The sequence below is a fragment of the Saccopteryx bilineata genome, chromosome 3, assembly GCF_036850765.1.
Source record: "Saccopteryx bilineata isolate mSacBil1 chromosome 3, mSacBil1_pri_phased_curated, whole genome shotgun sequence".
Classification (NCBI taxonomy): Eukaryota; Metazoa; Chordata; class Mammalia; order Chiroptera; family Emballonuridae; genus Saccopteryx; species Saccopteryx bilineata.
In genome coordinates, this window is record NC_089492.1 from 32,056,552 (window position 1) to 32,068,843 (window position 12,292).

The window sequence follows — 12,292 nt, forward strand, 5'->3', positions numbered from 1 at the left end:
TGAAAAACCAGCTTTACTTGACAATGAAAGAAAATGGGGTCTCTTACCACACCCAATTTTTCCGAAGCATTAGCTTTCCAGAGACGAATATTCATTTCATCGGATCCGCACATGATGTACTTGCTGTCAGAAGTCCACTTTACACAGATCACATGTTGCATTCTCTTTGTGTGATATACTTCCCTATAGAAGAGGAATTAAGTTAAAACCCTTAGTGTTTTGGTACAAATTTTCTTGACCTACTGCCTAGCAAGTATCAGAATAGTTTTTTGAGTCCGAAGAGAGTAAGAGAAATTCACAAGATTCTATGCTAAGTGCTGGGGAATCAAAAATTATTCCTGTCCTCAGAGAAGTTACAACCCCAAAACAAAAATATAAACAAACTAAGCAAAACTGCATGCCCAGGAAAGTTCACAAAATAACTGAAGACATGTAACACAAATAAAATATGCAGTAGCTAAAGGATTTTGTAACAAGAAGAAATAGATTGTTTTTTGTTTTGGTGTGTGTCTTTTTTAGTGAGAGAGAGAGGGACAGACAGGGACAGATAAAAAGGGAGAGAGATAAGAAGCATCAACTCATAGTTGCAGCACCTTAGTTGTTCATTGATTGCTTTCTCATATGTGCCTTGATTGGTGGGGGGCTCCAGCTGAACCAGTGACCCCTTGCTCAAGCCAGTAACCTTGATCTCAGGCCAGTGACCTTGGGCTTTAAATCAGTGACCATGGGGTCAGCTCTATGATCCCACACTTAAGCCAGTGACCCCGTGCTCAAGCTGGAGACTCTGCACTCAAGCTAGATGAGCCTGTGCTCAAGCCAGATGAGCCTGCACTCAAGCCGGCGACCTTAGAGTTTTGAACTTGGGTCCTCCATGTCTCAGGCTGACACTATTCACAGAGCCACTGCCTGGTCAGGCAATTGGATTGTTTTTAATAAGCCTCTACTCCCTCCAAATCAATTCTGGCCAACAATCATACTTTACATTTTACAGAAAAACAAAATTAATGCAATGGTATTTAAAGAGCACATCCTGATATGTTGATCCTAATATCTGATTTTTGTTTTGGTCAAATCATTTAAAAAGCTTAACTCAAGTACGACTTGACTTAGCAATGTGTGAAAAGGGAGGGCTATAGAAGTATCTGATGAGTTGAGGTAAGAATCATTTAGAAAGTGGAGATGTCAAGTATCATACCTATTTTGAAAGTCTGTGGAACATGCTAAGTGAATTCACAGAAGGTACTATATTGGGAAGTGTGAAGAACATTAAAAAGCAAGTAAAAAATAAGGTCAGTAAAAAAAAAAAAAAGAGACTTCTGGAGAAATATATTTTCCATATCTGGATTTAAAATGGTTCTTCAAAATGCAGACTACCTGAGAGAAAGGAAGCAAGCTCAGCAAACTGCACAATGAAAGAGCCTATCCTGACGACCAGATCAGAGTTCCTGCTGTTAGAAGCATCTCTGAAGCGCCCTCACACACTGGTCTCGGACAGACAGGTTTGTGCTCTTGAATGAGTCTGTGCATAAACCATAATAAATTTACTTCTACAAGTGGAGACATTAGGTCAGAAAGAACAACCCAGTAAAATGAAAAATAGGAGAGCTAGACTGCTTTTTCCTATCCTCGCAATGCTCTGCTTTTCCACAACTCAAGTCTTACAATCTCTACATATTTAAGAGGCCCATTTTCCCCACAGCCATGTAATGAATTTAAGTACCAGGAAATCAATCAGGCTTCGGCAAACATTAAAAATAACTTGTTCAAGTATTAGACCAGTTAATACCAATTATTAGTCCCTTAACCAACCTCTTTACTTGTAAATGCTGCAGAATTCTTCATTTCTAGGTGTTTATGCTTGCAAATATGATAGAAACTAATTGCTCCATGTGAATGCAATTCATTTACTTAGTTGCTTAGTAATTATTGCATCCCAATAGAAGCCTACTTTCAAATATTGATTTAACTATAGTTTAAAAAAACCTACTCAAAATTTACTTTAGCAATTTTAAGTTCTTTTAAAGGAAAATATTTTTGAAACAGAGATCATTCAAAGCACTGCCTGCATTATCTGATGTTTGGTAATGATCAGTACTCTACGGACCGCAGGGAAACAAACTAGGACTAGCATTCAAGCGAAGGACGGCTTAGAACACCTGTTGGTGTATCTAAACCCAACAGGAATCACATACTAAGATTGTGATTTTTAAAACCTCCAAATAATATCAGCAGACAATTCTCTGAAAATCAGTTATCAAACTTAAATGTTTTGAAACTTTACAGTGATGGATATGTCATTTCATACATTTGTTCAAACCCACAGAACATATACACCAAAAGTGACCTAAGAGAAACTACAGATTTGTGTTAGCTACGATGTGTCAATGTAGGTTCATCCTTGGTAACAAATGTGCCGCTTTGGTGAGTGGTATCAATAATGGGGGAGGCCACGTGTGTAGTAGGGGGTATGCGGGAAATCTCTGTACCTTCTCTTCACTTCTATTATAAACCTAAAACTGCCCTAAAAAAGCCTGTATTTTAAAAGGTTTACTATAAAACATTTAAAAATAATTCTAAAATAAATGGCTTTGCCATAAGGCAAAAACTAAAATTTCCTATCAACAAATTACTCAATATATAAATACAATATGCTGTTTAATGAAAGAAAGGCTGACGTTTTGCCCACAGATGATACACTGAAAGCTGGCACTCCAAGTCACACCACCAGGGTAGGAGCCTCATCACATACACACAAACAAACCTTCCCACAAAGATAATGATCAAGACAAGGAAAAATCAAATAAAAATAAATGGTTTATTGGCAGTAACATACCTGCTTCTAGTTTTGTCCACAGGAAAGATTCGAATAGATTTATCAAAACTAGCAGACACGAACTCCTTCCCAGTGGGAGAGTAGTCCACATCAAGCACTGCAGACACGTGATCCATGTGCACCATTACAGGAGTGTCCAGTGCACGCATGTCAAAAGTATACAGGCTGCAAAAGGAGTTTTAATTACTCGACACAAATTCCTTAAAGCAGCATATACAGTAATAAGAGACACTAGTGAGAATAACACCATTAGCTAAATAATGCACGTCTAAATAAACAGCTCAGATCTTCACACAGTGGGTAAGGGTTACAGAAAAATATCAATAGTTTTCATTATTCCTTAAGATTACACTTACATAATTTTTATCCTTATAAACATAAATCTTGTAGAAAACGAGGAAATTACACACAAGTATAGAGTACAAAACTCATCTTTTAATTCTACTACCCAGAGAAAGTTGGCACAGTATAATTATTTGAGCTTTTCACTACACAAATTAAATGTATATTTTTAATAAAATTAAAATATAAAGCTCTGTATTCTGATATTTCATGTAGCATATTATGATCATTTATCCATTAAATAATCTTTGAAAACATTTTAATGGTTGTATATATAAATGAGTTAAAATGATTTTATTAATAATTATTACATGAAATTCCAATATTTAAATTTCTGACACAATCTTTGATTGACTGAGATGATTTCAATTAAATCTGGACAGATTCCTACAAGTAGTATTATTAAGTCAAAAGATATGAGCATATTTAAAGCTTTTATTTTGACAATTTCTAACAAAGTTGCACTATATTTCTATCAGTGAGCACAGCTTCTCAGAGTGTACTAAAATTAGAAAACTATACTTTGTGCACAATTAGTAAAAACAGTAATTGCATGATTGTCAAAGTTTAAAGATTCTTAATGAACAGCTAGAAGAATAATGAGTGCTTCAAATGTGCCAATATGGACAAGAGACAACAATAATACAGCATTACTGTGACCAAGTTCCTAACACTGAAATACTTCAAGACGCTAAGATTAGTAAGCAAAAGTCTGGGGAGAAACAGGGTGTGCACATAATTCAAAGTTATCTCCCCAAAGATATGTATTACAAAAGGAAAAAATAGTAACTGCATAGCGGAGAAATTTGGCAGATTCTAAAGTGATCAAGGTTAAAATCACCAGTAATAAGACATACTGACATCCTGTAACACTGATTCAATGCACCAAGAAGGGCATATCAGTATGGTGGTATTCTTACCAAAAATGCACAATGAGAAACATCAGTTAAGCCAAAATTAAGAGCAGTCTAAAAAACAGTAAGTGCCTTTCAAAAGCACTTAGATCATGAAAGACAAGAGTAGGCTGAGGAACAGAGTGAGCAGACTAAGGAGACAGGGCAATCAAATGCAACATGGGATCCTGTATTCAGAACAGAAAAAGAACTTTAGACTGGGGATGGAATAGTGTAGCTTAGTTAATAGTATTGTACCCATGTTAATTTCTTGGTATTGCTAATTGAACTATGGTTATTAGAAGAAGTTGGCTGACCGGTACTATTTTTACAATTTCTTTGCAAATTCTAGTTAAAAATAGTATGTTTAAAAAAAACCTAACATTTCAAAAAATATTTTTAATACCATTTGAAAAGTCAGGCCCTGGCCAGTTGGCTCAGTGGATAGGGCGACGGCCCAGAGAGTAGACGTCCTAGTCAGGGCACACATGAGAAGGGACCATCTGCTTCTCTTTCCCTCCCTCTCTCCCTTCTTCTTTTTCTCTCACAGCCAGTGGCTCAGCTGGTTTGAGTGTTGACCCTGGGTGCTGATGACAACAGCTCAGTTGGTTCAAGTGTTGGCCTCAAGCACTGAAGATAGCTTGGTTGTTCTGAGCATTGACCCCAGATGGGGATTGCCAAGTGGATACCAGTTGGGGTGCATGTGGGAAATTCTCATCAAGAAATGAGTCACTATTCTTTCTTAAACTTCCAACATATAACAGGATTGTCAGCCAAGGTCATAGTGATCTTCGAGGTTAACTTTCTCAGTTGACAAGTGCATTATATTCAACCAGGTTTGTTTTGTTTCACTAAAAAAATTTTAAGTAGATTGTTTTAATTTCTATATTGGATAGAAAATGTTTATACAAACAAGCTTTTGAATTAAAAAATTATTTAAGGATAATATATTTCTAACGGTCTGATGTTACAGATGATGAAACTATGGCACAAAGCTAGTCAGCATGACTTCTCCCAATTTCTAGTTGCTACTGGTTGAGTCTGGACTTGAACTTCAGTTTCTAATTCAGAATGATTAAACTATTTAAAGGGCAAAAGAAGAAAGAAAATATTAAAAATGTATGCAAGGACCACAGCATGATCACTTTCAAGTAAGAGCAATTATGGTACTCTGACAAGAGACATGCTCTTTGTTTCAGGTGTCGTATATAACTCTTCCCAAGGTCAGAAATGAGAAATCCCAAGGACACTGAAAAAGTTATCTTGCCAAAATAGCCAATTAGAACAAACTTTAGAAACCTCAGTAAGTTTGGGTCCACAGGACATACTCTCATTGCCTTTAATTGAAACAAGACCATATAATTTCAAAATGTCAATAAAGTCCAAAAGGGCTGCAATTAATCTGGTTTGGTTATATATTGCTAGTTACTGAGAGTCCAATTGAGCTGCTTCTTCTAAGATTATTTATTTATTTTAGAGAGGCGAGAAAAAAAGAGCGAGAGAATGGTGGTGGTGGGGGGGGTACAAGCAGGAAGCATCAATTTATAGTAGTTGCTTCCCCTATGTGCCTTGACTGGGTAAGCCCGGGGTTTCGAACTGGCAACCTCAGCATTCCAGGTCAATGCTTTATCCACTGCGCCACCACAAGTCAGTCTGAGCTTCTTTTTAGTAAAATAGATGTTGGTACCACTAAAATATCACATAATAAACCCCATTTCTGAGCTAATATATGCTTGGATAAATAGGGGAAAGAACAAAGAATTTAAATGCAGAATATTAAAGTTAAACTCAATGAGAACTTCCAAGTTCTCAATGAATAAATAAATAAGCCCATATATTAAAAATCTACCATATATACAGTGCTAAAATAAATGCTTTCAATAGCTTGACCAAGTAGTGGCACAGTGGATCGAGTGTCAACCAGGGATTCTGAGGTCCCAGGTTTGAAACCCTGAGGTCACTGGCTTGAGCACAGGCTCATCCAGCTTGAGTGTGGGATCACAGACATGATCTCATGGATTGCTGGCTTGAGCAAAGGGTCATTGGCTCGGCTGGAGCCCCATGGCACATGTGAGAAGCAATCAGTGAACAACCATAAAGTGCCCCAAATGCCCAGTTGATGCTTCTCATCTCTACCTTCCTGTCTCTCTCTCTCTCTTGCAAAAAAATAAATAAAATAAATAAATAAATAAATAAATAAATGCTTTGGGTAAAAAAGATAAATAGGGCATTCTTTCCTCACTAGGATATTAGCTCATCTCTAAAAAGAGAAGAACATATATAGCCACCTTACAGGGATAACTACAAAAATACAGTAAGACAGCCAATGAGTTGCTTCAACAAGTTATTAAAGGCATTATAAAATTCCATCTAGGTCAACCTTTACACGGAGTCACAGAATAATTTATCTGCAAATACTAAGATAAAGATTGAAGCTTATTTTTCCTTGTCTTACTGAAGTCACAGCAATAGCTGATCACGTAACTACATGGGTATCAGCTACCTGCAGAGCTACAACTTTTGTAGGCAGGTATTTTTAGTTTCTATCAAAACATGTTTGGTTCAGTCATTATTTATATGGTCTCCATCAGAGGTCAGCCAACTTTCTGTGTAAAGGGGCAGATAAACATTTTCAGCATTATGGGCCAGAGTATCTGCAGCAACTACTCAATTCAGCATGTTAGCACAAAAGCAGCCACATTCAGTTCTTAAGAGAGCGTGGCTATCTTCCAATAAAACTTGACAAAAACTGGCAGCAGACAAGCTTTGGTCCACAGGCCACAGCTGACTGTCCCTGGTCTGTATCATTCTGAAAACAGATTACTTTTCTATGGAGCTCTTCTCCAATTTGGAAAACTTTTTTTTTTAGCAAAACAAATACAGTTTTCTAACATATATGAATGAATACTATTTAGGAAACACATATTTCATTAATAAGACACATAACTGAGCCAAATCTGATAAAAAAAAATAAGCTTTAAAAAAAAGGAAACTTACTTGTAATCTTCGTTTGCTGCAGTAAAAACAAAAGCTTCCATAGGATTCCAACAAATTGTATTTGTTCTCATATCTAAGATGACCTGAGAAAGGAAGCACACACTAACCTATTACTATGAAGTTAATTCCCTCTAAAATGAATAAACTTCCCACTTCCTTTCCTTTTTTCCCCCACTGATTTAAGCAAATATTTAATAAATACCTATTATGTACTCAGTACTTGCCTTGGTGCAAAAGGAAAAGAAATCAATCAATAATTGCTTTCTGAACACACAAGCAGGTGTTTAATAAATGGTCCCTGGACCTCAAATAATTTCTACTTTAATCAGGAAAATGACACATACATGAGAAAAGTTAAAATATAAACTATGAAGCAGTAAATAACTAAGTATGAAATCAGAGGGAAATGAATGGTGAGCTTAGAGTTAAAAAAAAAAAAGACAAGTAAATTGCAGCTAAGCCGAGAAGAACCAGTATATTACAGAGCTTCTCAACAGGAACACTGGGCAGGAAAATCTTTGGCTGTGTGTGACTGTCACCGTAGCCTGGCTGGTCTCTCAGGCGCCTGCCCGTTACACGCCGTGGCAGTCTCTCAGACGCTCCTCCCACATCCCAAAACATACCTGGCAAGGGTACAGTCCAACTGAGAACTACTACATTAGCAGAAAACATGAAAGAAACAGTCTAGTCGACAGAAGAAAGAACTACACAGAGGGTCCTCGGGTTATGACAGTCTTTACATATGATGTCTTGAGTTTATAACACACACTCCCATAAAAACTTTAAAAAATTGAAATGTGAGTGTTTTGGCTTACGCCATTAGCGTCGGACTTATGGACTAGCCTGGAACAATTCTTTAAGAAGGTAGAGAGGCCTGCAGCAGATCCTGTCCCCTCTACATCAGCTGCTTCTTGAGATTAAACACCTATAGTACAGGTAGGATCATCTCTGGCATCTCCTGCATGTTCCTTAGACAATCCTGATTCAGCTGACCCAGCATCTCCAGCACCTTCTGCAGGTTCTCCTGCCTCTCCAGCTTCCTCCTCCCAACAGGTCACTCTCTCCCTCCCTGCAATGCCCCTTCCAGTGTGCAAGCCAACCACAGGAATAAAAGTAAGGAATTCTTTTTATTCATTTTTTGTTATTCTTTCTGTTATTATAGTACAGTGTACCGTACAGTATATTTATGTCCTCTTCCTTTTTCTGTTGCTGAGTTGTGTTTTTATGTTCTAGATTATGATTTTACAACTGTGTTAGGATAGGTAAGTGACTTAGGCTAAGGTGTGTTTCTACTAACACCAAAATTCGGGTTACAACACTGTCGTAGGAACGGAACTGTGCCATAACCCAAGGGCCCCTATGGATCCATCAAGGCGACCTGCATGTAACAAACCCTATTTATAAGTTGCCTTACTTACTGAAACAAATAAATAAATGGAACACACACAGGGACCAGATGCTGGATGGCTTAAGAGCCAGGCTACTGCTCTTTTCTTTAACCTAAAAGTAATGGCACATCATTTAAAAACTGAGACTGCAGGAGCAAAGAGGGGCAGAAACTACTATGTATTAAACTAGTGATTCATATTGGCAGTCTAATGGCTTAATGTATCGTGTTATTCTCACCAATGTGCTGCAAGGTTATTAATATCACCATTTTACAGGAGAAACACAGATTAAACTACCTGCTTAAGGTCTAAAACCAAAGTTTACACAGGGTCTTCCCACTGTATGACATAAGTGAGTGAAATAATTAAAGTGGTACTTTGGAAAGGTTACCATATTTATCAAAAACAAACTTAAATGAATATACTCTACTTCTAATATTTCTAAATTTATTACATGTTGTAAGAATGATGAAACAACAAAAATAATAAAAGTACTTCTTTTACATGTGGACTCTGACAGAAACTCGAGGTACATCGGAGTCCAGCCCTTCCTGCATGCTTGCATTCTTACACTAGTGCTCCTCTCCTTACCAACAATATGCTCTCCCTTTGGAGGTAGCCTAAGGTTCCATTAGCTTTGATATCTCACTCCTGGAATGATTGCTTAGCACTGTTGGGAAATCTGTCACCTTGAACAGGACAGTGTTTTGTCTAAACAAAATGCCAAACTAGTAACTGTCAGCATGTAACTACACAAATAAAGCTGGTTATGTAAATTAGTTACAAAACTTTTTGGAATAAAATGCCATACGTGTCATATGATAATCATGGGGCCTGAACTAAAGGGAGGCAATATTTTTAATGAAAGAACTTTCAGTTGAGTAAATACTAACTGTAGATGCCTACAATGGGCCGGCACCACGGAGGACACGCAGACGAGAACGAAGTACGGAATGGAAATGAGGGCTCTGAAAGCAACAGGAGCCGAGAGATGCCACTGGGATAGCTTCGGGTACTAATAACAGCTCTACGGACAGAGGGGTTTTTAATTCTCAAGAAACATTTGCTCCACATTTTGTTGCTCAACTTACCAAGGAATGCATTAACAATTGCATAAAGCAGAAGACAAACTGAAACTCACCTTCTTCAGAGGAGTAGCTTGCCTCATATCATATAATACTATATTCCTGTCAGAAGCACAACTTCCCAAGAGAAATGTCTAAAAATAAGTATAACAATCACCAGTTAAACGCCAGGGTTAGCAGCAACACATATCCATTCAGGGAAAAAATCATTTAATTGCCCTTAACGTTTATGTTTAGGATACCAAGTTACAACATTAAAGTTCATTTTAAGATTAATCACTCATATCTCAGCAACCTAAATATTTTCATTGTTAAATCCCCATGTACGTGTGTTCTAGAGGCCTGTGATGATAGTGTACAAATAATTCTGTATTCTATTTTATAACAGAACATATTTTACTTATCCATTCTTCCACTCAAACCTGTTTTCTGTTTTTCAATTTACTTCAATAAACACTTTCATACACTAAGCTCTTCTTTTTCTAAGGATAAAATTTCAGTAGTGGCATTACTGAATCAAAAAATACTAAAAAAATTTATGGCTTTTGATATTTAGAGTTAATCATTTTCTAGACAGCTGTACCAATATACACTGCAACGTGAGAATACATCAATTCTACTACAACTGGGCAACATTAGAGTGTCATTTAAAAGTTAACTGCATGGCAATATTTTCTAATTATATAAACTATTACTTTATTAGTAGTTAAACATGTCCTCAGGTATATTAAGTCTGTATAAATTAGGCCTGTCCTCAGTTTGTTTCACAGATGGTTCAAATATTTATTTGTCAGTTATAAATGTGCAAGGTACTTTACACAACCCTTGGCATTTGGTGAAAATAAGTCTTCAAGCTACCAGTGGAGCCCCAAACCCCACCCTTCGGAGCACCATTCCTCCTCATTCGGGGTGCCTATTAACTCTCGGTGTCTGCCTACTAACGACTTCTTATTGCAAACATAAGGGGACAAGACATTTACTAAATATCTGTATAACCAGCTCCTACTACAGGTGTGTACAAAGTTTAAATAAAACATCATGACTTTTAAACCCCTCCTTTAAAATCACTTTCTCTCTGGGACTTTCTCCTAGTGACCCTGCTGAACTTTCTTGGTGTCTCATGTCACCTCAAGGTCTGACCAGGTTCCATTTCTAAATATAAACACTTTTATCTGAGCAAAGCAAAAATTCTACATGGAGCGGAAGTGGACTTTCAGACTATAAAATGTGGCAATGCTTAGTATAAACCTTTGGCTTTATTAGAATTCTAGGCTTCAATATTTTAACAGAAAATTTATTATTAATAACTAGAGGAGACAAATATACTGCATTTGTTCACAGCAACTTGCCCTTTCCATTCAAGTTAGTACAGGAAGTGACACACACACGATTTGCTTTTACCACTAAGTCAGTTCATTAGATTAACCCTCTATTCCACAGACAACTGAACAAAGAGCTGTTACACAGACAAATTAGAAAAACGTCATTGTTAGGTTGTCACTAATAATCATAATTTTAGAACTGCCCATCCGTTCTTCTGACACAGGTGTTTACCAAAACAGAAAAGCAAAAGATCCTCCTTCAGAGAAGCAGGAATCAGTATCTGTCTGTTCCTTCTGTTTTATTTTTTTCAGTAATGACATTACCATCTTTAAACTTGGATAGCACCTTTTAAAAATATCCATATACATTACCACATTTTACACTCCAACAAATCTATGAAGTACACTGAAAGATACAATGAATCTCACTTTAAGAATAAAGAAACAAATACAGAGAAAAAGCCTGGACTGTATAAGGTCAAAGGTTATGTGCAAAGGCACAAGGGCAGCAGCTTCCTGCCAGCGGCAGGAAGCATGCTCCAGCTCACATCTCAGCAGCATCAACAGGCCAAGCTCAGGGCACACGGCAGCACCTCATGTTCCAATGCTTCAGACAAACAGTTTGTACAACTTGCTACTTTGACTCGACCTGTCTATCCTATTATCAGCATTACCTGTCTATCCTATTATCAGCATTGGTCTTCGAGAGTATAAAACTGGCATACCAGAATTTTCTCTTAGACTATCGAACACAGTAATTTCCTGGGAACTTCTAAAACCAGCTTACACATACAATTTCTTTTCCTTTCTATAGGAAAAGCATTTCTACTGAGTGTTCTGGGAAACGAGATCACCTACTGACACATTCAGAAAAAGCTCAGGTAAAGACCTGGGGACCAAGGGCTTGGCCTTCAGGGCAGCTTCCTTTCCTAAATTCCGACTCAACTAAACAGTAAATAGCCAATTGCAACTCTTTCCTTGGACACACAATTCATATCTCTTATAAAAGAAAAAGTAACTAATTATCCTGTGTTACAATAATCAAGCATACTATCATGAAGCATTGGTACCCTTGTCACTTATAAAATGTTAAAGAAAACAATGGCTGATTCCCCTTCTTCTGACCTCTGAGAGTGAACAAAAAGGAACATTTTCCTGCCAGACCCGTGGCGGCACAGGACATACGGTGCTGACCTGGAATGCTGATGCTGCACGTTCAAAAGTGCCGGCCTGCCCGGTCAAGGCTCACACAGGAAGCAACTACTTCAAGTTGAGGCTTCCCACTCCCCCCACTTTCTCTCTATCTCCTCTCACTAAAACCAATACAGAAAATCTTTAAAAATACATATTTTAAAAAGTTTAACATTTTCCTAAAGGTACAGCGATGGAGCCTGTGGTCTGAGTGTTGAAGGCATGAGTAAAACTGAAGTGT

At 37.4% G+C, this 12,292-nt stretch overlaps 1 protein-coding gene across 1 annotated transcript in view; it reads right to left on the bottom strand.

Moving 5' to 3' along the window:
- Window positions 1–12,292, bottom strand: part of DCAF13 (DDB1 and CUL4 associated factor 13) — a 28,613-nt gene that overhangs the window by 3,573 nt on the left and 12,748 nt on the right. Inside the window, exons 6-9 of the mRNA XM_066265897.1 lie at window positions 9,595–9,672; window positions 7,066–7,148; window positions 2,834–2,998; window positions 48–183 (exon numbers count right to left, since the gene is read on the bottom strand). Coding sequence (XP_066121994.1) covers window positions 48–183; window positions 2,834–2,998; window positions 7,066–7,148; window positions 9,595–9,672 — 462 coding nt within the window. The remainder of the gene's footprint in view (window positions 1–47; window positions 184–2,833; window positions 2,999–7,065; window positions 7,149–9,594; window positions 9,673–12,292) is intronic.